The sequence below is a fragment of the Eschrichtius robustus genome, chromosome 11 (genome assembly GCF_028021215.1).
Source record: "Eschrichtius robustus isolate mEscRob2 chromosome 11, mEscRob2.pri, whole genome shotgun sequence".
Classification (NCBI taxonomy): domain Eukaryota; kingdom Metazoa; phylum Chordata; class Mammalia; order Artiodactyla; family Eschrichtiidae; genus Eschrichtius; species Eschrichtius robustus.
The window spans coordinates 106,700,315-106,727,376 of record NC_090834.1 but is presented as its reverse complement, the minus strand read 5'-3'; the positions used below and the strand labels follow the sequence as shown (position 1 = coordinate 106,727,376).

The 27,062-nt window shown below is 59.1% G+C and overlaps 1 protein-coding gene across 14 annotated transcripts in view; it reads left to right on the top strand.

Moving 5' to 3' along the window:
• NRXN2 (neurexin 2) overlaps positions 1 to 27,062 on the top strand; it is a 98,685-nt gene that overhangs the window by 61,367 nt on the left and 10,256 nt on the right. For 5 of the 14 annotated variants that reach the window (XM_068554404.1, XM_068554406.1, XM_068554403.1 and 2 more), the window contains 5 exons: positions 8,384 to 8,565; positions 13,200 to 13,371; positions 17,590 to 17,679; positions 21,171 to 21,496; positions 24,011 to 24,089. In XM_068554404.1, coding sequence (XP_068410505.1) covers positions 8,384 to 8,565; positions 13,200 to 13,371; positions 17,590 to 17,679; positions 21,171 to 21,496; positions 24,011 to 24,089 — 849 coding nt within the window. Of the gene's footprint in view, positions 1 to 634; positions 879 to 8,383; positions 8,566 to 13,199; positions 13,372 to 17,589; positions 17,680 to 21,170; positions 21,497 to 24,010; positions 24,090 to 27,062 lie in introns of those variants that run through there. The other 9 variants (XM_068554410.1, XM_068554413.1, XM_068554414.1 and 6 more) reach the window with 6 other exon arrangements.

Here is a 27,062-nt window from a genome sequence, read left to right as displayed (position 1 = left end):
CTCTCCCCTCCTCTCCTCTCCCCTCCCCTCCTCTCTCCTCCCCTCCCCTCCTCTTCTCTCCCTTCATTCCCCCCTCACCCGGATTTGCTTCCCTTCCCTCTTCTCCCGCCCCCCCTCCCCCGGCCCCTCCCTCCTTTCCCCTGTCTCCGTCGGGCGGCAGCGGCAGCGGCAGCGGCCCTAGCCTCCGTCGGTCTCCCGCTTCTCTCCTCCAGTCCCCCTCCTCCCCGGCTCGGTTTTTCTGCAGGATTTCCCCCGCTCTCCCCTCCCTGCTTGGCCCCCGCGCCTCCCCTACCTCTCCACCCGGCACCATGCCCCCTCCCCCGGGCGCTCCCCCGGGTTTCTGACGGCCCTCTGCGCCGCTCCGACCCCGCCGGGATGCGGGGAGACCCTTAGCTCCTCGCGATGGACCCAGGCGTCCTGGACCTTGGCGTTGCCACTCCGCGGACCCCGGATTTCCCGGCGGGATCCAGTTGATTTCGTTGGCTCTGGACCGAGGCTTGGGCTCTGGTTTTCCTTCTCTTCACCCCTACCCCGCTCCCGGGGCTCGGAGCCGGAGGGGGGCTTCGCGGGGCTACGCAGCCCCGCATCCCTGCCCCCGGCCATGGGACTGTGAGGCGGCCGCCCCCGGGCCGAAATGCCCCCCGGGGGGAGCGGGCCGGGGGGGTGCCCTCGCCGCCCCCCCGCCCTGGCCGGGCCCCTGCCGCCGCCGCCGCCACCTCTGCTGCCGCTACTGCTGCTGCTGCTGCTGGGGGCGGCCGAGGGGGCCCGGGTCTCCTCCAGCCTCAGCACCACCCATCACGTCCACCACTTCCACAGCAAGCACGGCACCGTGCCCATCGCCATCAACCGCATGCCCTTCCTCACCCGCGGCGGGCACGGTAAGTGGCGCTGCCGATACCGGCCGGCCGGCTGGCCCCCGGGGCCTCCCGTGTGCGCGGCCCTGGCCCCCGCGGGCCGCACCCCAGCCCGTGAGCGCCGAGGCCCGGCCCCTCGGCTCTGCGGGCCCGTGCCCCCTCACCTACCATCTTCGGTTCCCAGCGTCTCAGCCCCACCCTCGCCTCTCCATCACAATCCCCCAACCCCGTCCCTTTATCACCCTCATCTCTGTCTTCATCACTTTCATTCCTCGCCTCACCTTTACCTCCGAATCCCTGTCTCTGGTTTGTTATCACCTTCCTGTTTAGGTCCCCTCACCACCTCCCCGTCTGTCCTTTCATCCTCTCTGCCCAGCTCTCCCTTCCGTTTCTCTTGCTCTTCACCTCCTCCGTCCCTGCCCCTTATCATTTCTCCATCTGGCTTACCTCCACCTCTGCCTCACCATCGCCTTCCCACTGCTGGTCCAGCATCTCTGTACCCATTATTTTCTTATCTTTGTCCCCCACCAACCTCTCAACTCTGTCCCATCTATCATCTCTGGCTCAGACGTGTCCCATCTCTGCCTCTTCCACCTCTTCATATCTGTCTCTATTTTACTTCTGTTTCTCCAGCAACTGTCCCGTCTTTGTCCTGTCTTTCCCCCATTACTGTCCTTCCACCACCTCCCAAGCAATCAACTCGCTCCACTGTCTCATTATTCTCCCAGCCTCGTTCCCTGAATCTCTGGTTTCTCCTCTCCACACCTCTTCATTTCTGCCCTACCTCCACCTCTGATCCTCAGTATCTCCCACCTCCCACTGTTCGAATTTCTGTTCCCCTGTCCCAGTCTCCCCATCACCTCCGGAGTCAGTCCTCTATCACTTTACACTGACTATCACCTCTTATCTCAGCGCCCCCTCCCATAACCTTCCATCTCAAAACCTACTTCCTCTTCCCTCTCAGACTCCATCACCTTCCATTTCTGACCTCTATCACTTCTGGTTTCTCCCCTTGGTGGGTTTGCTGGCCCTCCCAGCCCGGTCCCTTCATCACCTCATACCTTAGACCTCTAAGATTCTCTGGATGCCATCTCTTCCCATCTCTGTACCTGCCACCTTCCATCTCTGTCTTCCGTATTATGTGTACCTCCATCACTTCCCATTATTGCATCCCCATAACTTCCAATCTCTGCCCTCCCCACTACCTCCCGTGTCTGTCCCTCTTCACATTTTATTCCGTGTCAGACTCCATCATTTCCCATCTCAGTCTCTCCTTCACATTTCATCTCAAAGCTCCTGTTACCTACCATCCCAGAGACCCCCATCACCTCCCATTTTAGTCCACTTCCCTTCTCTGTACTCCACATCACCTCCCATCTCTGTACCTTGCTATCACTTTCCGTAGGGTACCACCGTTTCTGTACCTCTCTCACCTCCCATATGGTGCAACTCATCACCTCCCATCTCTGTACCTCCATCACTTCCCATCCATATACTTCATCACCTTTCATCTTCGGTCCCCATCTCATCCCTCCAACACTCACCGTTTCTGTACCTCCATTACTTCCCATCCCTATATTCTCGTCACCTCCTATACCTGTCCTCCCATCACTTCCCATCTCTGAACCCCTATCACCTCCCATCTTGGTACTCTGACATCTCCATGCTTCCATCACCTTTTATCTTGACTCCCATCACTGTGCCTTCACCAGTTCTCACTCTGTAGCTTGTTGCCTCTAATTTCTGTATTCCCATCACTTCCATTTCTGTTCATTCATCCCCTCTCATTTTTTTTTTTACTCCATTTTTGTTCTGCCCTCATCTTTCATGCCTGTATCTTCACTTCCCATCTATGCCCTCATGGCTTCCTATTTCTGCACTCATCTCTGCCTCCCCATCGTTGTTCTACGTCTGTCCATCCTTGCTTTCCAGTCTTTGTTCCCCCATATCACTTTAAGTTCTTCCACCCCTTTTCTACTCTCCTTCCCCCTTTTTTCCTAGTTCACCTTTATCTTCTTCATGTCTCTACTTTCTCTTCATCCAGTTCCCAGGAGCGGCCTCTTCCAACACTCTTCTTCATTCCTTTCTTCTCCCTTGCCCAGCAGAATGTCCCTGGCTAACCTCTGTCCCAGCTGGGGTCCTCTCTGTGCAATGCTCTCCAGGCTCTTTTCCTTGCTCCACTTCCCCCCCCCCCCCACACACACACCTTGCTCCTGATTTTAACTCCCCTTTTCTCCCCGCGAGCAATCTGGCCCTCTTTGCCTTTCACCGTCCTCTTCATCGTCCCTTCTGACTCCCTTGAGGCTCAGTCCCCAGAGACACCCAGATAGGACATGGTCTTTCTGGGCAATGAGGAGAGGCATGAAGGGACAAGAGAAGAAAGGCTATCAGGGGAAATCATGGTGGGGGGAAGAGGAGAGGAGGTGAAAGGGGAAGGGAAAGGAGAGAGGGGCTGGCCCAGGGGAGCTGAGCAGATTGGAAGGAGGGGCCTGGGAGCCAAAGTGCCAGAAGAAGGCTCAGTGAAGGAGTTGGAGTCGCGATGCAAAGAGCTGGGGGAGAGGGAGGGAAAATGGAGGAAAGAGCTTGGGGGGGTGTTGGGGGATGGGAACCTCTGGAATGTTGGTGTTGGGATGGCCTCAGAGACTCCCTTGCTGTGCAGAGGAAAAAAACAGCCCCAAGAGGGCCAATGGCTGCCGAGGACCACCTGGAAGCAGAGGAGGTGGAGGGCGCTGCTGGGCAGTGATGGAAGGTGGTGGGGAGACCGAGTGGAGGAGCCCAAGAAGGGTCAGGCAGTTAAGAGGAAGGAAGAGGGTCAAAGGGCAGATAGAAGAGGAGGGAGGAGGCCAGCTGTCATGGCTGAACCCCACCTGGGTGCACCTCAGACGTGGGGGGAGGCGACAGGATGGGCTTCTGCTGGGACCCCATGCTTGGCTAGAGGAAGAGGCCGGCTTGGGAGACCTTTGTAGGCCAGAGGAGACCCTTCCTTTCTGTGCCAACATCTCCCTGGCTTCCCCCAGTGTGAGAAGCCTCTCTTTCTTGCACCTGCGTCTCCACTTCCCTCCTCTTTGGGTTCTTCCTGCATTCCTCCTTGCCTTCCTTCCCTCCTTCTCTTCACTCTTTCCTCCCTTTCCCTTTCCACCCTCAACCCCACCTGTTACATAATATCCCTACTGACCTGCCAGACACTCATTGACACTCCTGCCCCTGATGTCAGTCTGAGCTTGGGAGGGCCAGTACACCTGGGTCCTAAAAATGGCCTGAGGGGGTGACACTCTCCTGATCCTTGACCCTGATTCTAGTTTCAGAGCCCTTTACGAGCCTTGCAACCCCTGACCTTCATTTCTTGTACCCTCTGAGGCCAGGAATAGAGGGGTCAATCCCAGTTCGGTTCTGAGTCAGGAGCTTCCAGGGGTTCTGGATTCATCGCTCCAGCTTATAAAGGGGGCTGGCATTTAATTTGATTTTCTGGATACGGTTGTGTTCACTTGGATTTCTGACTGGATGTCTTATGGCCAAGAATAGGCTTAAGAATTGAGGGGATATTGTTCTGGGATCAAGAGAGACCTGAGCCCAGGGCTCTGGATCTGGAGAGATAACCCCTTGGATTGTGAGGGTCTGTATACAAAGAGCTGGTGTGGGCTGTGGGCACCCAGGACTGCAGCTTTTCTGGATTGTGCAGGACGTTTTATCCTCTAATGATTCTAGGTCTACCAGAAGGTTTTTGTCATGGCTTCTGATGCGGCAGGGACATGCAGGCAGAGGGTCTGCACATGTCGTTTTAACCACAGGGGCAGCACTGCATGCGTGGTTTTTCACATGGGATGATTATGTTGTTTGGGTCTGGGTAAGCTAACCATTATTAATGGTTGGCTGGGGTTTGTGTTTTTTTTTTTTCTAGAATGCAGGTGTGTGGGAATTGTACAGAAGATTCTTGATCATTTAGTGTTTTACTGGATCAGTGAATTTCTGGGTCCAGGAGGCATTGAGGGGACTATGTTGGGTGTGGGCAGAAGGTTCCAGGCCTGGGCCTTTGGGTGGTGGCCACTTGGGCCTGTGGCATTTTGTGTCTGGCCAGAGGCTGTCTTGCCTTGGGCTTCAGGGTTGTTCCCCACCCTTCCTCCCTGCACTGTTGTGTACTATGTACCTCACTAGCGTTTTCCTGGGGAGGTCAAAAACAATGGGTCTGGACCACCCTAGGGCAACATAATGGGCCTTGGCTTTGGCCCCTTTCTTCTCTGGAGCCCTGTCCGGAACCTTTCAGAGGTTCTAGCTGTGGTTCGGTGTCCTGGGCTCCACGTGCTTTCGCCCCCCGACCCAGGGCGTCCGGTGGCCAGGGCAGAGGACGGCTTGCGGAGTGAGAGGCGGGAGGCGCCTACGCAGCGCGGCGGGGAGGGACGGGGAGGGACCAGGCGGAGTCCCGCCCCTCCGCCCGCGTCCTCCCCAGCCCTAGCCCTTTGCGCCCGAGGGCTGGAGCGCGGTGCCGGGGAGAGAAATGTCTCCCCAGGGTAATTACTGCCGCCCCAGTCCAATAAACCATTCATCCTTCACCTCTTCGGCCCAAGAAGTGTCTCTCCACCCGATCCCCCCACCGTGTAATAAACGCCCTTAGGCTTTAACAGGCCAGCCCCGCGTAAAAAACTGGCGGCAGTGGGAGAGCAGCTGTGTAATAAATCCCGGGGGAGGCCCGGCCGAGCAGGGCCCTGGCTGGGGACTGGGGGAGGCTGGGGCGGGGGTGTGTGGCCCGTGCGCCATGGGCCTCGGGGGCGGGGACCCGTGCGCCTGTCCCGTCCTGCGCGGTGCCAGCCGCTGCCCTCGCCGCCTGCCAGGGCCGGTCTTTGTGCGCTTACCGCCATGTTTCCCGGCTGTCTCCTGTCTGGGGTCTGCCTCTCCACACTGGGTCTTCGTGCGCAGCTGGCTGCGTCGTGGCCTGTGTGTGGGTGTGGGGTCTGCGGGTGCGTCACTGGGGAAGTGTCTGCTGCGGAGCCCGGGGTTTGGAGCACCCGCCCCGCCTCTGATCCCTCCGGCCTCGCTGCCCTATGGGGCATTGGGCGTGCTCGCTCCTCACGCCCTCTCCGGGCTCAGCCAGATGTGCTGTCTGGGTTCCTGGGGTGGGAAAGTGAGGAGAAAGGGCCTCCTTTCCCCTAGACCTGGGAGATTTGGGAGGCTCCAGGTGGATGGAGTTTCCTTTGCTGGTCTGAGGGATCAAGAAACCCAGTAAGCCCCTCCTGCGTCTGACTGGGAGGCCCTGGAGCCCGGGGGCTGAGAGGCAGCAGCCTCTGGTCCGGGAAGCAGGGAGGGGTGTATGTGGAGGAGGGTCAGCACCTTAGCTCCCCTGGCCCTCCTCACCCCCCAAATTTTGTACATGCAGCTTGTGAGTGAGTGGAGGGGGAAGGGAGGACGCTGGCTATTACAGTTACCATGGAAACAGCCGATTTTCCAGAGTGCTGCAGTGTTGGGAGTGGAGAGACCGTTGCTGACTGAGGCCTACCCTGCTCCTAGCCTTCGGGCCCTGCCCTGTCCAGGCAGTGACCTGCCGGAGGGCGGGCGTGTGGCTCACTGCCCCAATCCAGCTCTCCACCCTGATCCTGGGACCCCATCCTGAGAGTTCAGATCTCACCACTGAGCCTCCGGGGCCCTCAGGTAGGAAGCATACCTCAGTTTGGGGGGGCAGAGCCGAGCTCCCTCTATCTTCTGCGCGGGGGGCTTTCCCTGCAATGTGCTGTGGCAAGATGTCAGTTAATTGACATCAAGGTGGTTCTTTCCCACCTGCCTTGCCCCCCCCGGAATCATCTCTCCCCTCTAGCCTTGCCTGGGGAGACGGAGGGCACTGATGACAAGTGCTCTGGGTGACAGCTCCTGCTCCCCCAACCCCAGCCCCCTGCTGGCCTCACTGCCTCTCTGGGACCCAGGCAACAGCCTTCGCTTCTCTCCTCAGCTCCTCCTGGGCCTGCAGATGGTGCCTCCCTCCAAGGCACTCAGGAGTCCCCTCTCCTTTGGGGGCCTAGGAGCTTCCTGGGCTAGAGGCCCCTGATCCCCGATTGCCCAAACTACAGTGGGGTTCCCAGTCCCTGAGGTGAGAGACCCCAAGGTGCGTGAGAGGCCTGGCCTTAGTGTTACCAGCTTGGCTGCCATCTTGGCAGAGCGGTTTTGCTCCGGGGAAGTAACCCAGGCCTTCCCTGACCCGGACTTCCCATCCCACCCAGAGCTCTCCCACCCGCAAGGCCATGCTTTTCTCCCAGCCTACTCCAGGCTTTTGCCCTCAGGCCCCATCTGCCTCTCTCTTTCTCTCTGGATAAGTCCTCCCCTGAACCCCTCTCCCGGCAAGAAGTGCTTTGAGAGGAGTCGTTAGTGGCTAATTATTTAATTAAGCATTTTATGAATCTCATCTGCTCCATTTATGTTCTAAAGAATGCAAGATTGTTGTCTTCCCTTCTCTGAAGGCCCCAGAGTACTAGTCCTCTAGGCCTCCCAGACAAAGCTCCCTTCCCGGAAACTGGGTGACCGGCCCCAACTCCTGCCTCCACCCTGGCCATCAGTCTGCCCCCACCCCCAGGGAGCCCAGGCAGCCGCAGGAGGGAACAAGGCGACTAATAGGGTTTATTTTGGGGCTGAGATCGTTAGGGACCTCACACCCGCCCCGGCAGCAGCCGGATGGCAAAGAGGAGACAGAGGGGGAGAGAGGGTGGGGTGGGGGAGGGGAGGGAGAGGGATCCCTTCATCATCTCTGGCTCCCACTCTCCCGCTTTCTCTCACCTACACCCCTCTCTGTCCCTCTCTGTCCATCTGTCTCTCTGCCTCCTTCCTCCTCTGGCTGTCAATCTCTACCCCCCCACCCCCTTGTCTGTCTCTTCTTTTCCGGGCAGGGCTCCAGGACCCCCCCTCCCCCCCGCCCCGTTTTGGCACCCAGGCAGCCCCCTATTTGGGAGTAGAAGCAGGGAGTCGGGGCAAACTGGGACCAGGATTTGCAGGGGCTTGGGAGGGGGTGGGGAGCAGGTGCTGGAGTGGGGCCAGCCTGCAGGCTGTGAGTCAGAGCAAACAGCCCCTGCTCGTCCTCCCGCCATCGCCTGGGGCTCCTTTTGCCTCGGTGCCTGCTCAGCTCAGGCCCCACAGAAGCACACACCTCGAACCTGTCACCTCTGCCAGCCCTGGGAGCACTCGAGTGGGTCAGGCCTAGGCCCCCTGGGTCCTGCCTGTCCCTGGCGATCTTCTCTGTCCCCTTGCAGCCAGCCTCTCTCCGGGCTCTCTCTCTCTGTGTCACTGTCTCTATTACCTCTCTGTTTTGCTGTAATTAAAGCTAGAATTCTTGATGAGGCAGCTACATCTGTCTGTGCGCTTGCACGGGCTCCCACCCAGGCACCCGCCTGTCAACTGTTCCCTAAGAGGGCAGGGCCTGGTGGCCGCAGTGGGTATCACAGTTGAAGCCCTGTACCCTAAACCTGGTGTCCCAGTGCTCTGGTCACAGCCCCAAGGACCTGCTAATCTCGCCCTCCTGACCTCTTATCTCCCTCTCCCTTTCCTTCTCTCTGCAGCCGGGACCACATACATCTTTGGGAAGGGGGGAGCGCTCATCACCTACACATGGCCCCCCAATGACCGGCCGAGCACGAGGATGGACCGCCTGGCCGTGGGCTTCAGCACGCACCAGCGGAGCGCCGTGCTGGTGCGAGTGGACAGTGCCTCCGGCCTCGGGGACTACCTGCAGCTGCACATCGTAAGGACGCGGGGCCGGCGCCCCCAACCCCCCAGCCTTCTACCCCAAATCCACTCAGTCCTCTCTTGCCGTGGGACCAGCACCTCACATCCTTCCCTCCCGTGGAGCCCTCACAACCTCTGTTCCCTGAGTGCTGGGGTTTCCTCTCTGTGGTTCGGCTCCTGAGACCCATTCTCCTCCCGGTTGTTCACTGAGGCCCCCAGAGCCACCTCCGCTGACCTGAAGCTCCCCAGCTCCCCACCCTGAGACCGTCTGTGTCTCTGGCCTTCCGGAATGTAGTCAGGGGCCTCCTTGAGCCTTCCCGGCCCTTCTCCTGCAGCCTGTGGGAACATCCCCACCTTGTGACTGCCCTGGGCTGCTGCCTGCTCACTCCTGCACCACCTATGCCTCCCACTGTGTCCTGTCCCCTCCTTCGGGCCTCCCTGCCCGTGATTACTGTTCCCATGACCTTTGCCCTCCCAGCCGCCCCCTTACCCGGCCTCCCTTACAGCCTTTCTGGCCATAGCCCTGCTCATTCCTCCCTGACCTCTTGGCCCTACCCCACATCTCTGCTCTGACCTCCAGTCCCGCTCAGCTCTGCTTTTCTCTGCCCAGCTCCCCTCCTCGCCCTCTGCTGCTTCCCACTGCCTCCCTCTAGGCCTCCTGCCATGCCTGCGGCTCCTCTTCTCACAGTTTCCATCCTAACTCTCGTCTTCGGGCGGCCCCCTTTCTTCCCCGTCTCTGATCCTGCCCCACACACTTCCCTGTGGCCTCAAGCTTGGCTCCATTTCATTTCTGCTCTTAGCCTCTCCCCTGCCCTCTGCCCACTGTCTTAACCCTTGGGCCTCTGACCTCAGTCTCCATTTGCCACCTATGCAGCCCCTTACGGCCCCCTCCCTTCCCTGCCCGCATCCCACATGGTGACCCTGGCCAGGACCCCCCGAGCTGGGAGGGTCGAACAGGCTGGCCAGGCTCTGTGTGCTGGAAGGGTCTGAGTGGGGGGCCCTGAGCTTTCAGGGGAGCGAGGGAGCCAGGGGAGAAGGCTCGTTTGGGCTCTGGCCCCTCCTTACGACAGCTTTTCAGGGTCCCCAGCCTGCACACCCCTTCCCCGACACGAGGGAGGGACGGAAGGAGGTCTGAGGAGAGCTGGAGGAGCGGAGCTAGAGGAGAAGTGGCAGCTGATGAACACCGGGCCTGGGAGGCCGGGCAGGGAAACGAGGGGGAAAGGAAAGCAGAGTAGGAGTAGCCTGGGAAGAAGGCCTGGAAGTTCCGTGCGTGTGAGCGTCTCCACCTGCGTGAGAGGCAGTGCGGACGGTGACTGTATGTGACAGTGTGGGCCCCGTGCAAGTTGATCGTGTCAGGAGTGCTGGGGGGGGAGCGCCGTGGGGGACAGTCTCGTGGCCTCTGATCGGGTGTGTCGCTCTATATTTGTATTTCTTGGCAGTGTGGTGTTTGCTGCTGTTTCAACGTCTCCTGACTGCGTGGCAGGTGTGACTGTGTTTCCGGGTCCCTCTCTGTGAGTGAGGGCTGCTGCTCTCTCATCACATAGTCCTGAGAGGCAGTGTGTGGCTTTGGAGCAGATGCCCGGGTTTGAGTTCCAACTCTGCCACGTCCTTGCTCTGTTCTAGTGCAGTCACCTTGTCTCTCCGAGCCTGTGTCCTCATCTGTGTAGTGGCATGATAAAAGGACAGAGATGCTCGCAGGTTTAAACGAGATCATGTATATAAAGCACTGAGGACATTGCCCAGCCTGTAGGAACCACTGTGTTCACTAATATCCTGAGCATCTGTGAGCATACACCTGGGTGAGTCGATCTGTGGGTGTACTGTGTCTGCCTCATTGACAACTTCTGTTTCTGTGCCTGTAGGTTTAGGGGACAGGGTTCCCCCAGTGCTGAGGAGAAGGGGCAGGGGGATCAGGGTGCAGGGAGAAGGAGTCTCCTTTCCCCTCCCAGCAGTTGCCCACAGCCCTCGCCTCGTGCCGGGTTATGGAGGAGCAAGGGTGATGGAGGAACGAGGCCTGGTGCCTGGTGCTGTAGACGGCGGCGGCGGGGCGGGGCGGGGCGGGGCTGCCCCTGGGATGGGGAGCCTGGCGAGGGTCGGGGGCCCTGGAGGAAGCGTGGGAGCCATGAGAGAGGTCAGCTCTGAGGGGAGAGCTGGGCACCCGACGGCTGAAGCCCCCTGGGGCAGCCCCCAAGCCCCCTCCTCCCCTGGTGATATATCAGCTCCCACCACAGCGTCATTAGCAGCTCTCAGAGAGTGGGGAGGCGGCAGCAAAATAAGAGAAAAGCAATTTGACGTTTCTAATAAAGCGTCGCTCCACTTTGCCAAATTAATTTTGACTCCCATAATTATTTGCTGTAGGAGCGGCCTCGTTCTCCCACCGCCGCCTAATGAGGTAATTGGGGAATTAGGAATTAATGACTTTAACAGAAGTGACAACTGACTTCACGTGGGGAGCAGCTCTGGGAGCTGCCTCTCCCCCGGAGTGCACGGCTCTGGGCTCTGGGCTCGGCTGCCTCCTAGGAAACGCAGGTGCCCTGCCTTCCAGCCGCCCTGGACAGCCCTCTGCCATCCCGGCTCCCAGACCACTCCTGCTCCTTGACCGTTGTCACCACCCAGCTGAGCCTTATGGGGAGAAACCCTCAGAGGCACCCAAGGGGCTGATGCTATTCTATTGCTAACAATAGTACTGAGGTCTGTTCCTCTCACGTGGGGAGCAGGGACCACCCCTTCTCCCTGGATGTCGTCAGTCTGTGGGTGGTGGATGAGTGCGGCTTGCTAGTACCCTTTGTTAGGCAAGCTCAGCCTCAGTTTCCCTGCTTTGCTGCATCTGAGGGACGCTGCATGTGTATGACTCTGTGTGTGTGTGTGTGTGTGTGAGTGTGTATGACTCTGTGTGTGTGCGTGCGTGTCTTTCCCAGGTTCTAGGAGGGGGAGAACTGGACCCACAGTGGAGAAGGGATAGGGCATGGGTCTTCAAGTGGGCCACAGCTGCACATCCTGCCCCCCAACTCTCTCTGCCCAACCCCAATCCCTGCCCCGTCTGTGAGTCACCCCATCCCCACTCCCAGTGCCGCCAAGCCTCTCGGCCCTGTTGGGCGCTGGAGGTGGCAACTAAATGGTTCCTCATGCCCAGGCCAGACTGCGACAGTCTTTCAGGAAGACTCCAGGAGTGTAGTGTCTTCCGTGATGATCTGGTCCCCGTGACTGTGTGAGCCTGTGCGAGTGTCTGTCCCGTGTGGGAGGAGGGGTGCAGGAACTCAGGAGGCCGAGTTCGGGGGTGCTGCTGGGTAGTACAGGGGAATGGAGTAGGGGCTCGGGTTTAGGGCCAAGTGGGCCTTCCACTGGCTTCTTTCGATGTCTTTGGTCTTGAAGGAAGGTTGGCCTCAGTAGCCTCTCAGATCACCCCCACCTCCAGCACTCTGAGTCAGTGTCTCCCGAGACTGGCGGGCAAAGCGGGAGAGAGCACTTGGCTTTGGAGTCAGGCCAACTGGGGTTCAAATCTGGGGTTCCTTTCTTATGAGTTGTGAGATTGGGGGAGGTTACTTAACCTCCCTGAGCCTCAGTTTCCCCCTCAGTAGAATGGGATGCTGTCTATTCCTCAGAGGGTTGCTGTGGGGATGAAGAGAGCATGTGTGTACAGTACCCACAGAGGACCTGGCACCATTTAGGGGTTCAGTGAGGCTCTCCCTCTCACTCTGGCACCATGGACAGAACTCTTCCTGGGCTGGATCCTGGGTGGCCTCTGCAGGGTTCCCCATGCAGGTCCTCTCTGGAGCCTGGGCCTGGGAGAGGTTGCTCAGACTGACCCTTTGCTCCCCTTCTCCAGGCCTCAGTCCCTGTCTTTCCTCTTCCTGCCCCTTCCCAGCTGCCGGCCCTATCCTCTACCATTACACCCCCAAGCTCACCTTCCCTTAATAAGCCCAACATGGTTTGTCTTCTTGATCTCTTTCTATACCTGACTCCCTCCAAAACACACAGTCCAGACCCCATACCTGTGCCCCCTTGACTGCAGAGGGGCTGCCCCCGCACTCAGGCCTGACCTCCATGGGCTGACACCTGCCAATGCCCTGGTGCCAGAGCCCCCAGGGACTTGCCCAGTGCTGAACATGCAGGGGAGGCAAGGCTTGAGCTTGGAGGTGTGAGGAGTGGGGAGGCCAGACCCTCCTCAGGCACAGGGCTGGCTTCTGTGGATTCCTCTGTTGGTTGTGCCTTGGTGAAGCCTCCACCTTCTGTGGTCCCACTGGTCCTGGGTTTCTCTTGGTCGTCCCTGTCTGGGGCCTGGAGGCTCAGTGGCCCTTGCATGGAGGAGGTGCCCTGTGAACATTTGTGAACATTTTGATTGAACCAAAAAGCAACAGGCAGGTGTGGTCAGTGGAAGTGCTCCAGGGTCCATGCTGTGCATCCCACGGTGGCTTCCCCAACCTCTCTGAACCTCAGTTACTCCCTTGCTTGCATATGAGGCGGGGAGGGGGCAAGCCTGCCCACCTCCTTGGGCAGGTGAAAAGGTCCAGTAAAGACGTGGCTGGGAGAGGTGTGTTGTAAAGCTGTTAAATGCTGCAGAGCTGGACCGGTGGTGTTCACAGGTGGAGTTCTAGAAGGAGTGAACGGTCTCTCCCTCCGGATCCCTGACCTCTACCTCCCTGTCCCCAGGACCAGGGCACCGTGGGGGTGATCTTTAACGTGGGCACGGACGACATTACCATCGACGAGCCCAACGCCATCGTGAGCGACGGCAAATACCACGTGGTGCGCTTCACTCGAAGCGGCGGCAATGCTACCTTGCAGGTGGACAGCTGGCCGGTCAATGAGCGGTACCCGGCAGGTAGGCGGCGCGGGGCGCAGAGGAGGTGCGGCGGGAGGGGCGGGGCAGGGCGGGCAGGGCGGCCTCTGATAGGAGAGCTGCCTGCACCGGGGGCGGGGTTAAGTGGCGAGGCTTTCGGCTGCGGGAAAGGCGTGGCTTGTAGGGGCGGGACGATGGCGGGGCGCGGCTAAAGGGAACAGTTGGGATTTGTAGGGTGGCGGCGAGACTGTGGGAGTGGGTCAGCTAGGAGGGAGGCGGCACAGCTGAACAGGGAAGGATGCAAGGCCAGGGTCCAGTTTGTGGATGGGAGAGGAGAGGAGCGAAGGAAGGTAGAGGTAGGGAGAGTCTATCGTAATTGAGGGAAGGATGAGTTGAGAAAAGAGGGACAGGCGGAAATGGGGAGGCAGATGCAGAAACCAAAGAGAGAAGATGCAGAAGTAACCCAAAACGGATCTTGGCAAGGAGGCAGGGCTGTTCCCAAGGATAGAACCAAGGCAAGAACCCAGGTCTTTACAAAGAGCAAGTCAAAGGTTCATATTAGGTGATCTCGATAAAGGAAGAGAAGTAACCATGGAGACCCAGAGAAAAGGAACCCCAGGGTCTCAAGAAGTAAGGGACATGGTGAAAAGGAGAGAGCGACAAGTGACAACAAGAGCGAAAAATAGGTCAAGTGCCTTCAACAAACCTTCATTGACAACCTACTAGTATCAGGTCCTGTGCTGGGCCCTGAGGACACAGCATACAGCCCCTGCTTGCAGGGAGCTCACAGTCTTGGGGATGGGGGAGCACGGAGGTGCAAAGAGACCCAGTTCAACAGTGTGACAGCTGTGGTGGCCGAGGACACACCAAGGTCTGAGGAGCACAGGGGAGGGACAGAAATGAGGACCTGAAAGACATGAGGAGGCAGAGACTCTGCAAGAATCTGAGGGAGGCAGAAAAAGAGCCTCAGAGTGAGAGGAAACCAGAGGAGGAGCAAGGGAGAGATACGGAAATAGTCACCGAGACAGAAGCCAAGACGGAGGCAGCTCCCAGAGGGATGCAGGGAGGTATATGGAGCCGCTGTCGCGCAGACCCAGCCAGCGAGAGAGGAGGTGGCCAGAGCCTTGGGAGGGAGAGGAAGAGAGCCCCAGAGCGGGAGATGAAGAGGGAGGGGAAGTGGAGGTACTGCCGAAGAACCGCAGAAACACAGAGATGCGGAGATACAGGCTGAGCAACACTGCAGAGTCACACGCGCGGGGGCCGACTGAGAAGCAGCCCCTGAGAAGCAGAGAGAGCGTCTTCGGGCTCAGCCCCTCTCCTGGCAGAAGTGATGCCCAGAGAGGCTGCCCCATGCTGGCTGAGAGGGCCGTGGGCAGACGGACAGTGAGAGGTTCAAGTGTGCAAACCCTCATGGACCCGCTTATGCTGGGATGAAAATGCCAGTGTGGGCTCACGACTCACAGTCATGCAGGCTTGTACCCAGACACTCTCGGGCAGCCCCTGGAAATAAAGAGAACCACACGGCCCCCTAAGAAACTCAGAGGCTGACGAACACGCAGGCCAGCCCCAGACACACAGACAACTGCAAATATTCACATGGTCAGACAGACACAAGGAAAAAAAAGCCCTACAGAGGGATGCCAGCTTACACCAGGGCCTGGGCATGTGTAGGGCAACTCAGGCACATAAACGCTCCCGTGCTGAGCCCCACAGATGCGCAGACACTGACAGGCCAGGCTCTGTGGGCATCAGACTTCGCTCTGTCTTAGACACACACACCAGTGAAGACACCAGCCTACACTGGACAAGGCTGGACTTGGGGAGCATGAAGGCTTTACCATGTCAAGCCAGAGCTCCTCCCCTTGGAGCCCAGTAGGCTGGATGTGAGGTTAGAGGAGTCACGCCTTCTCTCCTCTGCTCAGGGACCCCTGGCTGGGGTGCGGAAGGCCACTGGGTGCCCCCTTACCTGCCAAGCAGAGCAACCTGAGGGCCTGGCGGCTGCCTGTGTGCCCCGTGGCAGCAGATCCCTTACGAAAGCTGAGAGTCACCCTGAACAACGCCAGCAGGCCAGGTTAGCAGTGTGCGTGGCCCAGACTCTTAGGAGACACAGCCCAGGGACTCCGAGTCAGCAGGACCTGCCTTTAAATCCTGGCTCTCCGACTGACAAGCCGTGTGACCTTGGACAAGTCATCTAGCTCCTCTGGATCTCAGTTTCTACCTCTGAAAGTTGGGGATAATATCTACCTCATAGCCGTACTGTGAGAGTTCCATGAGATAACCTAAGGAGAGTGCTAGAATGGCGTGGCGTAGCAGAGGTGCTCAGAGGTGCTGTGTAAACGGAGCTTTTGTTAGAATTGTTATGTGTGCCAGTGAGACACACATACATTCTTCCCTCCTTCTCAGGACCCGCACACAGACAAATACATGCCACACACAGACACACAGACGCACCCACAACTATCCCAGCGCAGGTAGGTGCCCGAATGCCTCCTGCCCTCCTGCCTCTCTGCCTCTGTCTGTGTGCGCCCTCTCCCTCCCCTTCCCCGTCTGACCCTCTTCTGGCTACTATACTTCTCCTCCAGTGTCTTCTAGGGCCCCTCCCAGCCCCGTCCCCAGGGCTGTGCTACCTCTCACGGAACACAGGACACTGCTGGTCACTTGCCAGTCTCTCCTGCTTGGCTGGGGCTCCCATGGTCAAGCACCGGACCTTCATCTTTGCATCTCCAGTACCCAGCACCAGGAACAGAACAGGCACTCAAGAAATGTTTGTTGAGTGACTAAACAAATGGACGACCCATTTTTGTCTGAAACACAAGTGACCCGAACCTGTGGATTCAGAGCCTGCGGACTCTGCGGGGAGGCAGCGTCTCACTGCCTCGCAAGCACCTAGGGAGGCCCCATCCACGCTCACGTGAACCCACCATGGGCTCATTCACGGGATGTGTACGCAGGCAGGCCCAGGCCCAGGTCTCACTGGGCAGGTAGCGCAGCTGTGCAGTGGGAGATGAGAGGGAAAATGCCCCCGGCATGCATGTTACTGAAGATCGTGTAAGAGGTTTCAGTGGGTAGAGTGGCCAGATTCCCAAGGGAAATCATTTCCATTTCCACGGCTGCAGTTTGGGATCACCCACAGCCGTGGGGAAGAGCTCACAGGACACGCAGACACACAGACACAGACAGACACACACGCACACACACGCACACATCCTCCTTCCTCCCTGTGAGTGGAGAGAAGAACAGGTGTGTATCCAGATGGGCAGCCAGGATTGAGAGGAGGGGCGGAGGTTAGGAACTGTGGGGGGAGGAACCTGAAGGAGGAAGCCTCAAGTGGGAGCTGGGCTGGGTTCCCCAGGGCCGGAAGGAGAGGGCACCTGAGCAGAGAGGCGTCTGAGGGTCTTGGAATGAAGCTGAGAGAGAGGGGGAAGAGAGCAAGGTGCCGCCAGGCAGAGGAGGGCTGGGGTGCCTGTAGGGTGGACCAGGGGTGGAAGAGGAGGTGAGATGCAGCGGGTGGGCGAGGCAGCTGGGTGACATGCAGCTGCCACAAGCAGGCACCTGTGACCAGGGTGAGAAGGCTGGAAGTGCCTGCAGTGAGAGCAGCGGGGGGCTTGGGGGGATTCAGATGGAAGCTGGTGGTGGGGCGGGGTGGTGTGGGAGGTGAGGGGAAGCTGGGGGTTGAGCACGGAAGGTAAAGGGAGCCGAGGGGGCTTCGAGAAGTGGTTTAAATCTCACTGTTAAATGCGTGTGCTGGGCCACCCCTTAAATGCCGCATAAACCCCCGCTTAACCCGTCCCTCCCACTTCTAAACAGCCCTCTAAACGCAGTAACCAGCCGGGCCACTGAGGCCTCCCACCCCCTAACTTAAACCCGCTAAATGCCCCTGCCCGCCCCTCTGCCCACCTCTGGGATGGGGAAGGAAGTGGGCAGACTGGGAGAGCACAGACAAACCTGTTTAACCTCTGACCTTTGACCTTCCAGCTGCCTTTTCTTCCATTCCCCTTTCCTTTTCTTCTTTGTCCCTCTCTCTTTCTTTGGGTCGCTCCCACCCCCAGGGTGGGGCTGGCTCTGCACAGGAGCCTAGGGAGGGGGACCGGAGGGAGGACGAGGGACCCGCGTTTCTTCTCCCGCCTTGGGTGGACCTGGCCCCCTCTCCGTTGGATGTCGCTGCTTACTCTGAGTCTCCTGAGAAATGCATAATTACTTTTCTAATTCCTTTGGACTTCGCCGCCTGAGAAACCTACTGTCTTTCTAAACTTTTCCAAGGAAACTTTGATAACGAGCGCCTGGCGATTGCTAGACAGAGAATCCCCTACCGGCTTGGTCGAGTAGTAGATGAATGGCTGCTCGACAAAGGTAATTAACCAGAATTAATTAATTAATTAATTAATTAACTTTAAAAACACTATCTTAAAGGTGCAGAGCTCTCTCTTTCCCCATCCGTGCCTTCCCCGTCGCCCACCCCCTAGTGAAAGGACAATTGTCCGGCCAGGTTGTTCCCTTCCTCTCTGTTGTCAAGGGTCCCTGTCCTTTAGAGTGGTGGTTTGGGCAGGGGCGGGGCTTTTCCTAGAAGAGGGAGAGTCCTTGGTCTCTTTCTAAACCTGGGAAGGAACTAGGATCATAGGGGAGATTCTGGAACCCCTCCAGGAAAGCAGGCTGGAGTGCAGGTTGGGAGGGAGCTGCCCTGTTGGCTCAGAGGTTTTGTCAAGGGCCAGCTGAGGGCCACAGCGCACTGAGAAGCAGGAAGGCTTTGGGAAGCAGCAAGTGCTGGTCCTAGGATCCAAAGGCGGGTAGGAAGGGTCCACCAGGGTCATCTGAGGAGCAAAGGGAAGAGTGGGGGGCTCAGTTCCTACTGGAAAGACTGCCACCCTGAGAGAGTGTCTGTGGGGCAGCTATCTCTGGAACGGGCCCACCTCGGTCCAGAAGGTCTCCTAGAAGCAGTGGAGGTTGCAGGGAGACTAGGAGATGGGGAAGAGGTGGCCGTCCCATGGGGATTCCTGTGCCTGCTGAGCTGATGAGGAAGACAGAACAGGCTGGCTAAGCGGCCGTACGTGTGAGGCGCTGCTGGGTGTGAGGGAGAAGGCCACTTGTCACCAAGGGAAGTTGGGGCCAAGGGCAAAGCCATCCCATTCCCTTTGGAGAGGGGGCGAGCTCTGTACCTCTAAGGCTAAACTCTAGGGGGGAAGTAGAACTGTTAAACCTCCACCTAACCAGCTGATAACTGAGCTTTTAAATGTCCACTGGGGCCTGCCCCAACTAAAACCCCCAATGTCACTCCCAGCCCCCCACACGGCCAGCGGGGACTAAACATGCTCGTAACCAGATGTGATAAATCCATAACAGGACAAAAAGTTAAAGGGACGAACAGACATCGCTAAAACCTACAGCGCCCAGCCACACTGGGCCTGCTCTCTCCAGCGGGGTGAACTTTAACCCTTTGAGGAGTTCGTGGTGGGTGGGGCCCCAGGGGCCTAGTTGGCTCACCTATGTAGCTTCCTCTCCATTACCCACCTCCTTCTCCCGGGATCAGAGAGGCCAAGGGAGCAGCTTGGGCTGAGGCTGGGACAACTTGTGACCCCAAGGGTAGGGAGAGCCGGACAGGCCCGGGAGGGGGGTGGGGGGGCGGGACTTGTGGTCCAGGTGAGGGAAGAGCTCCTGCCGGTGGTTCGGAACCCCAGGCATCCTTTACTAGCTGCAGGGTCACATCTTCTCTTTAGGCCTCTATTTCCTCTTCTAGAAAGTGAAGGGTTGGGCCACATACTCTAGTATTTCCCAGAGTGTGGCTGGAGGAGCTCACTTGTTGCATGGCCTTGCTCAAGGCTTCCCCTTCCCGAGCCTCAGTTCCCTCCTCGGGGAGACAGGGATGGTGATCCCGGCTCAGCCTGCCTCACACGGGCTGCTGTGAGGATGAGATGAAATGAGGAGCAGGAAAGTATTTGAGAACAAAAGCTGGGCATTCTTGGAGGGATTACTTTACTGTCAGCACCTGGCGTGTGGTAGGTTCTCAATAAGTATTTATGGAGTGAATCCATTTTCCAGTTCCAAAACATGTCCTGTGAAGCATAAGTCCCATGAGATGCTTCACAATAAAGAGATCTGTGGTTTAAAAAAAAAAAAGAGAGAGAGAGAAAGAGATTTGCGGTGAAATGAGCTTGAGAAATCTGAATCCTGTTTCTTCCTCTTGGAGATGCCTATGGACATGGATTTTAATAAAGGCTCTGAGAGGTCCTGTGAGAGAGAGACCTCTTGTGTAGTTGTGAAATGTTTGTTTTCCAAACTCATTTGACCACTGTGAACCTTCTCCCCTTCGTTTTTCTCATAATTCTCATATGCGGGAATAAACTCTGGACGCAGTGCTTCTCAGGGGCCTCTCTGGGTCTGGTGTCCAGCCGCCACTCACTAGTTCTCAGCTTCTGTGGGCTCCGGCTCCCCTGTCTGTAAGATGGTGACCCTGCTCTGGGCCTGAGGGAGGTGCTGGGCGGAGGGAGAGCTGGAGGAGGTGCAGAGGTTGAGCAGAGGGGCCGAGCAGACACAACCCTGGCTGATCATTGGCCAGAGGCCAGACAGATGGTTGGGTGCCCCAGAGGCCTGGGTGTCCCAGGGAACCCGTGTTTCCAAGGAGGGTGTGGGTTTCACAAGTTGGACTGTCCTCAGCCCAGGTTTCGGGGGCAGGGCTTATAGGCAAGTAACTCTAAACCAGATCTTTAACGAAGCACTAACCAGAGGCTAACAAGGGCTAAGCCAGATCTTAAACGCCCCCAGCACCAGCAGCTGAAGGTCCAGGGGAGCAGGGGGCAACTTAGCAGTTCCTCTGACCCTCTCCCCCGCAAAATAAGCAACATCAAAACCGAAGTTAAATCTAAACTTAAACACAATAAATATCTTTTCTAAAAACTAAACCAAAGCAACAAACTCAGAGGGTTAAACTGACCCCCAGATCCATTAAAACCAAACAGAACAGCCAAACCCCACCCAGGTGGGAATTCTGAGGTGTAACTGCTAAGTAAAGAGCGAGGTTGGAGCTGGAGTAGGTTTTTCTTGGCTGTCAGCGAGCGAAGCGAGGTCCCTTTAACATTTTCCATCTCTGTGCTTGCACATCCTGGCGGGGAAGGAAGGTCTCTGCTCTCCGGGGCCTGATCCCCAGGCAGTGGCTGGGCCTTGGAGGGGAGGAGGAGAGAGGGGGGCCTGGCCAGAGGTCAGAGGGCCTGATGGTGGCTGGGAGGGTGGAGTGAGGTCCGCGCGGCTGCTCCCAGCCTCACTCACGCTGGCGCTCCTCCCATGCACTCTCCACCCCTCGGTCTCATCTCCGTCCCTGCCCTGACATGCACCGACCATGTGGCCTGGCAGTGGCTGCTCTGTCTCTGCCTTTTTGTCTCCTCCACTGCTGCTTCCGAGGGTTCTGTGGCTTGGGGCTGGGCACCGGGTGTGGGAAGCTTGGGGAAGCAGAGAGGGAAGGTGGGGGGTCAAATTGAGGGAAGGGAAAGAAGGGGGGTGATGCCCCTGGAGCAGGAGAGGAGGGGGGATGGGAAGGCCAGAGGCATGAGCATGGTGGGGAGAGTGGGGAGCTGGGCCCCCTTTCCCAGCCCAGGTGTGCCCTGGGGACCGTTCCTGTCCAGGGTCCCGACCTGGCTGGGCTGGCCTAGTGGCTGACAAGGACTTTCCCTTTGGTGTCTGCCCCTTCCTCCTTTCTCCCTCCCCACCCCACCCCCACATGCTGGTTTCCACCTCCACCCCTCCTTCCCTCCCTTGGATCTCCCTCCATTCTCCCTATCCCTTTCCGGTCTCCCCCCTCCCCACTGCCTGTCCCCCCTCTGTCTGTCTCTCCTGCCCCTTCCCCTCCCCCCCAGGCCGCCAGCTGACCATCTTCAACAGCCAGGCTGCCATCAAGATTGGGGGCCGGGATCAGGGCCGCCCTTTCCAGGGCCAGGTGTCCGGCCTCTACTACAATGGGCTCAAGGTGCTGGCGCTGGCCGCCGAGAGCGACCCCAATGTGCGGACCGAGGGCCACCTGCGCCTGGTGGGGGAGGGGCCGTCCGTGCTGCTCAGCGCGGAGACCACGGCCACCACCCTGCTGGCCGACATGGCTACCACCATCATGGAGACCACCACCACCATGGCCACTACCACCACGCGCCGGGGCCGCTCCCCCACGCTGAGGGACAGCACCACCCAGGTGAGGGCCCCTCCGCCGGTGCGCACGAGGGACTGGGCTCCAGGTGGGGAATAGGGCTGATGTCTGCGTAGCAACTGTGGCGCTCAGGAAGGGTCTGAGGGGACTATGGTTTAGGTGGGGCTGGCAAGGTCTCCTTTCTTTCTCTTTTTAGAAATACATTTATTTATTTATTTATTTGGTTGTGCCGGGTCTTAGTTGTGGCAGGTGGGCTCCTTAGTTGTGGCATGCAAACTCTTAGTTGTGGCATGCATGTGGGATCTAGTTTCCTGACCAGGGATCGAACCCGGGCCCCCTGCATTGGGAGCACAGAGTCTTAACCACTGCACCACTAGGGAAGTCCCCAAGGTCTCCTTTCTCGAAGCGGTTGTCACCCTGATGACCAGGGATGTTGTAGATGTGGAGGTGACCACTATTTCTAGGGGGACAATTCCCAGAGTTGAGGGGGAGTTTGGTACCCTCGCTAGACCAGGGAAGACCACCCCACTTATGAGAGAGGAAGCCCGGGCTGGGGGTGAGGGGTGGAATGGCCCCCTCTGCCTGCCCCATAATGAACGCCACGCCCAGTGTTGTGTGGGCATCGAGGGGGAGCCGGAGGGAGCCGGGATGGCATCGCTCTGTGCAGGGCACAGAGACGACAGCACCGGAGGGGCTGGTGGCTCACCCGATGGTGGCAGCCCCTCTCCGAGGCTGATGGAAGCAGGAGCAGCCTCTCCCCGATGGCTGGTGTCCCCGCAGTGGGACTGCCCGCCCGCTGCCTTCACAAGTCCTCTCCGTGTGACCTTGAGTCGACGCCACCGTGTAGCAGGCCCCAGTGTCCTCCATGCCTGTGGCTCAGAGCCGGGGCCGGTACAGACAGTCCCCTGGTGCTTCACCCTCCCTCCCCACCGCCTGCCCCACCTGCTCAGGTGCTCGCCCTGGGTCAGGTTTGAATTTATCTTCTCTTGCACCCAGGGGAGCACCGGAGGGGGCTGTACCTGAGAGTGAGGCTCCACTGGGGAAGGACAGGCCTGGCTCTTCTGGTGGCCAAAGCCGATTGAGTGTATGTGACTTACCAAGGCAGCCCTGGGGTGCAGCTGAGTTTTCTAGTTGTTGCTGCCGGTCATTGTTGGCCTGCGGGGGGAGGGCTCACACCTGGCACACTGGACCTTGCTTGGTCACCCTGCTCCCTCTGCCCAAGCTGCTTCTGTCCCCCATCACACATGGCTGTGGGCCTCTGGGCCTGGAGGGACCTCTGTCCTCCCAGGGTGAGGGAGGGGCTGGGTCGGCCATGGGGACGTGTCCTACCTCCACCGCCAGCCTGCCTTCAGCCTCTGTAAATGAGGGCTGGGTTCTCTGAGCTCCGGTCAGTGCTGCAGGGGCCTGGGTCTGGCTGACAGCCTTGTCCAGGCAAGAGAGTCAAGCCTGAACCCCCTTCCGTTCTGCCTTCAATGCCAAGAAAATCGAGGGGACGTGAAAGCCAGGCCTTGCCCTAGGGAGCGGGGAGCCCTGGGAGAAAGGCCTGGCTCTAGCCGAGGTTGGGCACCGGCCATGCCCAGTGCCCAATGGCAAGAAGGGCCGTCCAGTCTCGGTGTGAGGTGGTGGGCAGACCGTCCAGGTAGAAGAGAAGGGTGGGGTTCTAGGGGTCATAGCTGTGCTGGTGGAGCCTGCACAGGGGAGACTGGTGCAGAGGGGCGGAGATGCAGAAGGAAAATTAGTCTTCCAGGTCCCACCTTGCCCTTGGGTGAGGGCTGCAGTGTCCGAAGCTCAGGGGGTGGGGAAGAAGCAAGATGTGACCGTTTCACCCCCTACCCACCCCAGACTCCTCCCATCCTTGGCCTTCAGCCTGGCCCTCTCCCTGCACCCGAAGTCTCTCAGAGTCCCTTCCTGCTTGGATTCTGGGTTTCCCTCCTTGAGTTTCTTCCCTAGCACCCCCTGAGAATCCCCCCCACCCCTTAACACTCACTCATCTTGGGGATTCTCTTTCTTTGCAAGCAGGAGGAGAGAAAACGCTGACAGAGTCGACTCCTGTTGTCATGGCAACCACAGCCCTAATTATTGTATGCAGCCGGGTTTCCAGGCTCCAGGAAGGGGGTTGGGAGAGAGATGAAGGTGGTGGGGTGGTGAGGCTGGAGCCAAGAAACCCCCCAGGTCCTGCTCCGTGTCTGCCTGTGCTGGCCTCCAGAGGCCCCTGCGCCTCACCTCCCTGCTGCCCCGGGCCCCCTTGCCCTGGCCCTGCAGTCCCAGTTCCGGGGTCCAGTCTCCCAGGCTTCCCAGAAATAAAAGGCACAACGTGTGCTGTTTCATTGATCTCCAGGAGCGAGGGAACCGCTGCAGGGCAGGCGCTGTTCAGTCTACCTTTGCACAGGGGAGGTGGAGGCCCACGGTCACCCAGCAAGCGATGAGAGAGCTGGGGTGTGGACCAGGGTGTGTGTCTCAGCCCAGGGCTCATCCCCTGTGCCTCAAGAGGTGGCTGCGGGGCCTGCTGACCTACCCTGGAACCCTCTTCTTTTCCCCCACCCTCCTCTCGCCCCCAAGAACACAGATGACCTCCTCGTGGCCTCGGCCGAGTGTCCGAGCGATGACGAGGACCTGGAGGAGTGTGAGCCCAGTACTGGTGAGTGCCTTTCCCCCCTCCCCTGCCCCGGGCCCGCTGCAACACTGATGGGAGGGGGGCGACTGTCCCTGCCACCTGGCCCAAGCCCGAGGGGCCTGCTGCCAGGCCTTAGCTTTCCCTGATAGCTTCCTCTCCCCTCCTACCATTGCCCCAGGTCCCGCAAACACCCCCTGGCGAGGCAGTTTCTGGCCTTTTGGTGCCCCTCAGAGATAGTGAGGTCCTTAGCTTGGGGTCCTGGGGTTGAGGGCCAAGGGATGCCGGGAGGGAAAGAGGGAGACTTTCCCCTAGAAAGATGAGTAACTGCAGCTCCCATGAGTCCTTATGGTGTGTGTGTCAGGGGCGGGGTGGGTGGGGGATGGGGATGGCGAACACAGGCCTAGGAACTACAATTCCCATCAACTCCTGGGTCCAGAACTGCAACTCCCATCAGTCCCCGAGGCCTGGTGTTCTTTGGGTCGCTAGAAGAGGAGGTCTCTGCTGGCTCCCGAACCCTCCTCATTCCCAGAGTCAGGGAGGTGGCCAGACACTGCCGGGGCTGCCAGGCCAAGCTGGGGCAGTTACTACACAGTGTCGGGCAGCGTGCTGGGTAGGAGGTGCCCCAGCCACACATGAGGTCCCCCGGGGAGATTGGGCCTGGGGTCTGGTCCAGATTTCTAGTGCGGGAGCTGCTATAAGAGGAGAGCGGAGCTGGGAGGGAAGGCTTACTGGGGGAGGCATTCCAGGGCCCTGCTTGATGCTTCCAGCTGGAGAGAAGGGTGCAGCCCCAGAGAGAGAGAGACCGGATTGGCAAGGCAGGGGTGGGCCTTGGGTGCCGACTCAGAAGTGTGGGGTGTGGAGCGGCACAGGGGGTGCCTCTGAACAGGTGGGCGGTGGCTGGGAGGAGCTGAGGGGACGGAGGGCCCGAGGAGCTGAGGTCCTGGTGCTTGAGGCTGGCGATGGGAATGGAGGGAGACTGGATGTGGCCAGATTTCCCAGTGGGAGCGCGTGGGCTTGGTGGTGTCCTGGATGAGCCCCTGGGAGCCTCATCCCTGGCTTGGGTTTCCAGAGACTTCTCTCCGTTACTTTGCAGTGTGTGGCACCTGGGCTGTTGGTACTGGAAGGCTGGAGGTTAGGGCAGCTGCCTACAGGGTTGGGGCGGGGGGTGATGGGGTCAGCTGAGGTGGGCAGTGTGACCTGGGCATATCCTGTGAATCTGGCCTGGGCATGGGCCTAGGGGGTCTGCCAGCCCCAGAAGAGACACTCTGGGGCTGAGGGTGAGGGAGGGCTGCAACCAAGGAAGGAGTGTGAGTAGAGCCAGGAGACCCTGCAGCCTTGGAGCAGAGGCTCCGGTTCCAGAGACCAAGGGCAGAGAGGTTTCTGGGGCGCCGGCCGCCAGGCCCAGAGGCTGAAGCCTGACTGCTCCGTGTCCCCCCAGTAGGCCAGAGCTGAGGGGGTTGTTCTGGCAGTCCTGGGCCCTGAGGTCCTTGGGGGAGCCTCCGGCTGCTGGGCTGGAAAGCCCTCCTCATCCACAGCCAAGGACCAGTGCTTTCTGGACAGACACCCTCCACTGCTGGGGGCTCTCCCCTCCGTCTCACTGGGTGATCTCGGCTCAGGGATGCACCCTCACACCCCACCGCTGCTTTGGGAGGCTCTGGGAATCTGGCAGCTTCGACACAGCACTCTCCTTGCACCCTGCTTTTCCCCCTACCCAGTCACTGGTGGGGCTTTCCTATAGGTGGACACAGTACCTCAAGCCCAGGCCTGCGGGGCGTGCCTGTGACAAATGGTCCCCTGAGAGCCCCGGGATGGGACTCTGGGGACAAAAGGCTGTGCGGTCACGAGAAAAGGGCCCGGCTTGGCCCCGCCGCACGTGTTTGCACACTCGGGGGTGGGAACTGCCGGGTGACAGGAGGAGCCTCTGCTCTCCCTGGACCCTGCAGATGGCCATGAGGCAGGGCTGGGAAGCGCACACTGGGCTACCCCAAGGCCGCATCCTGTCCACCAAAATTCTGGCCTCCCAGCCCCAGCGCAGGGTCTCGTCCGGGGCCTGGGTGTGATGCTGAGCGCGTGCACAGGTGGGCCGAGCTCTTTTAGGCTGTGTTGGGACCACGGAGTGAGGAGGAGCTGAAGTGGGCGGGTCAGCTGCCCTCCCCGCATCAAAGGGCCAAGTATGTGAGGCGACAAGGAGGGTGGAGGAGGAATGGAAGCTGGGGGGTGGGGAGAGGCTGGCGGGCCAGCCCAGCACCCAGCTTTAAAAATAAGAGGGAGGGAGGGCAGAGTGCATGCTTGAGCCCCCAGAGAAAACCGACCCAACCCACAGGCTCCCCCGCAGATGTGCATCGCGTATGTTTGCACCTCCACGCTCATACTGCCCTGCAATGCTTAAATTGGATTTTTATCTTGATGGGAGGCCAGACAACGACCAAGATGACTCCAAGGGTCCCTCAGGCGGATTTAGACTGTGATACACGCCGCCTGGAGAGGGAGGGGACTCAGGCCAGAGCCCTCTTGTGCCCCCAGTGCAGGGAGGCTTTTTCTCTAGCAGACGACCAGGACTCCTTGGGCTCCAAGGTCAGCGTCAGAGGTGGAGGCAGCCTGGCTGGAGACAGCAGCTACCCAGGGGCTGACCCCAGGCTCTTTGCACCCCTCTTCCTTCCTGGGTCCAGGTGTGAAGCCTCGGGTCATCCCTGAAATGTTTCACACCTTCCCTTGACTTGGACCCCTCCACAGACCCCCCCGGTCCCAGCCTCCCCAGCCTGGAGAGCCCATCATCTAGCAGTTATTTTACCTGAGGTTGGCAGCCCAGCCAAGAGTACTGTGTTGATGGACACGGTGTTTAACTTCTTTTGAACGGGAGTGCCTTTATGGGGACCTGCCCCGCCTCGTAGGCAACGTGACCCAACGCCCCTCGCTGCCTTAGCCAGCCTGTCCCACACCTTGTGTTATGCGCCCCGGTAGGAATTGCGCCCCTCGAGACACATAGGAAGTGCACAC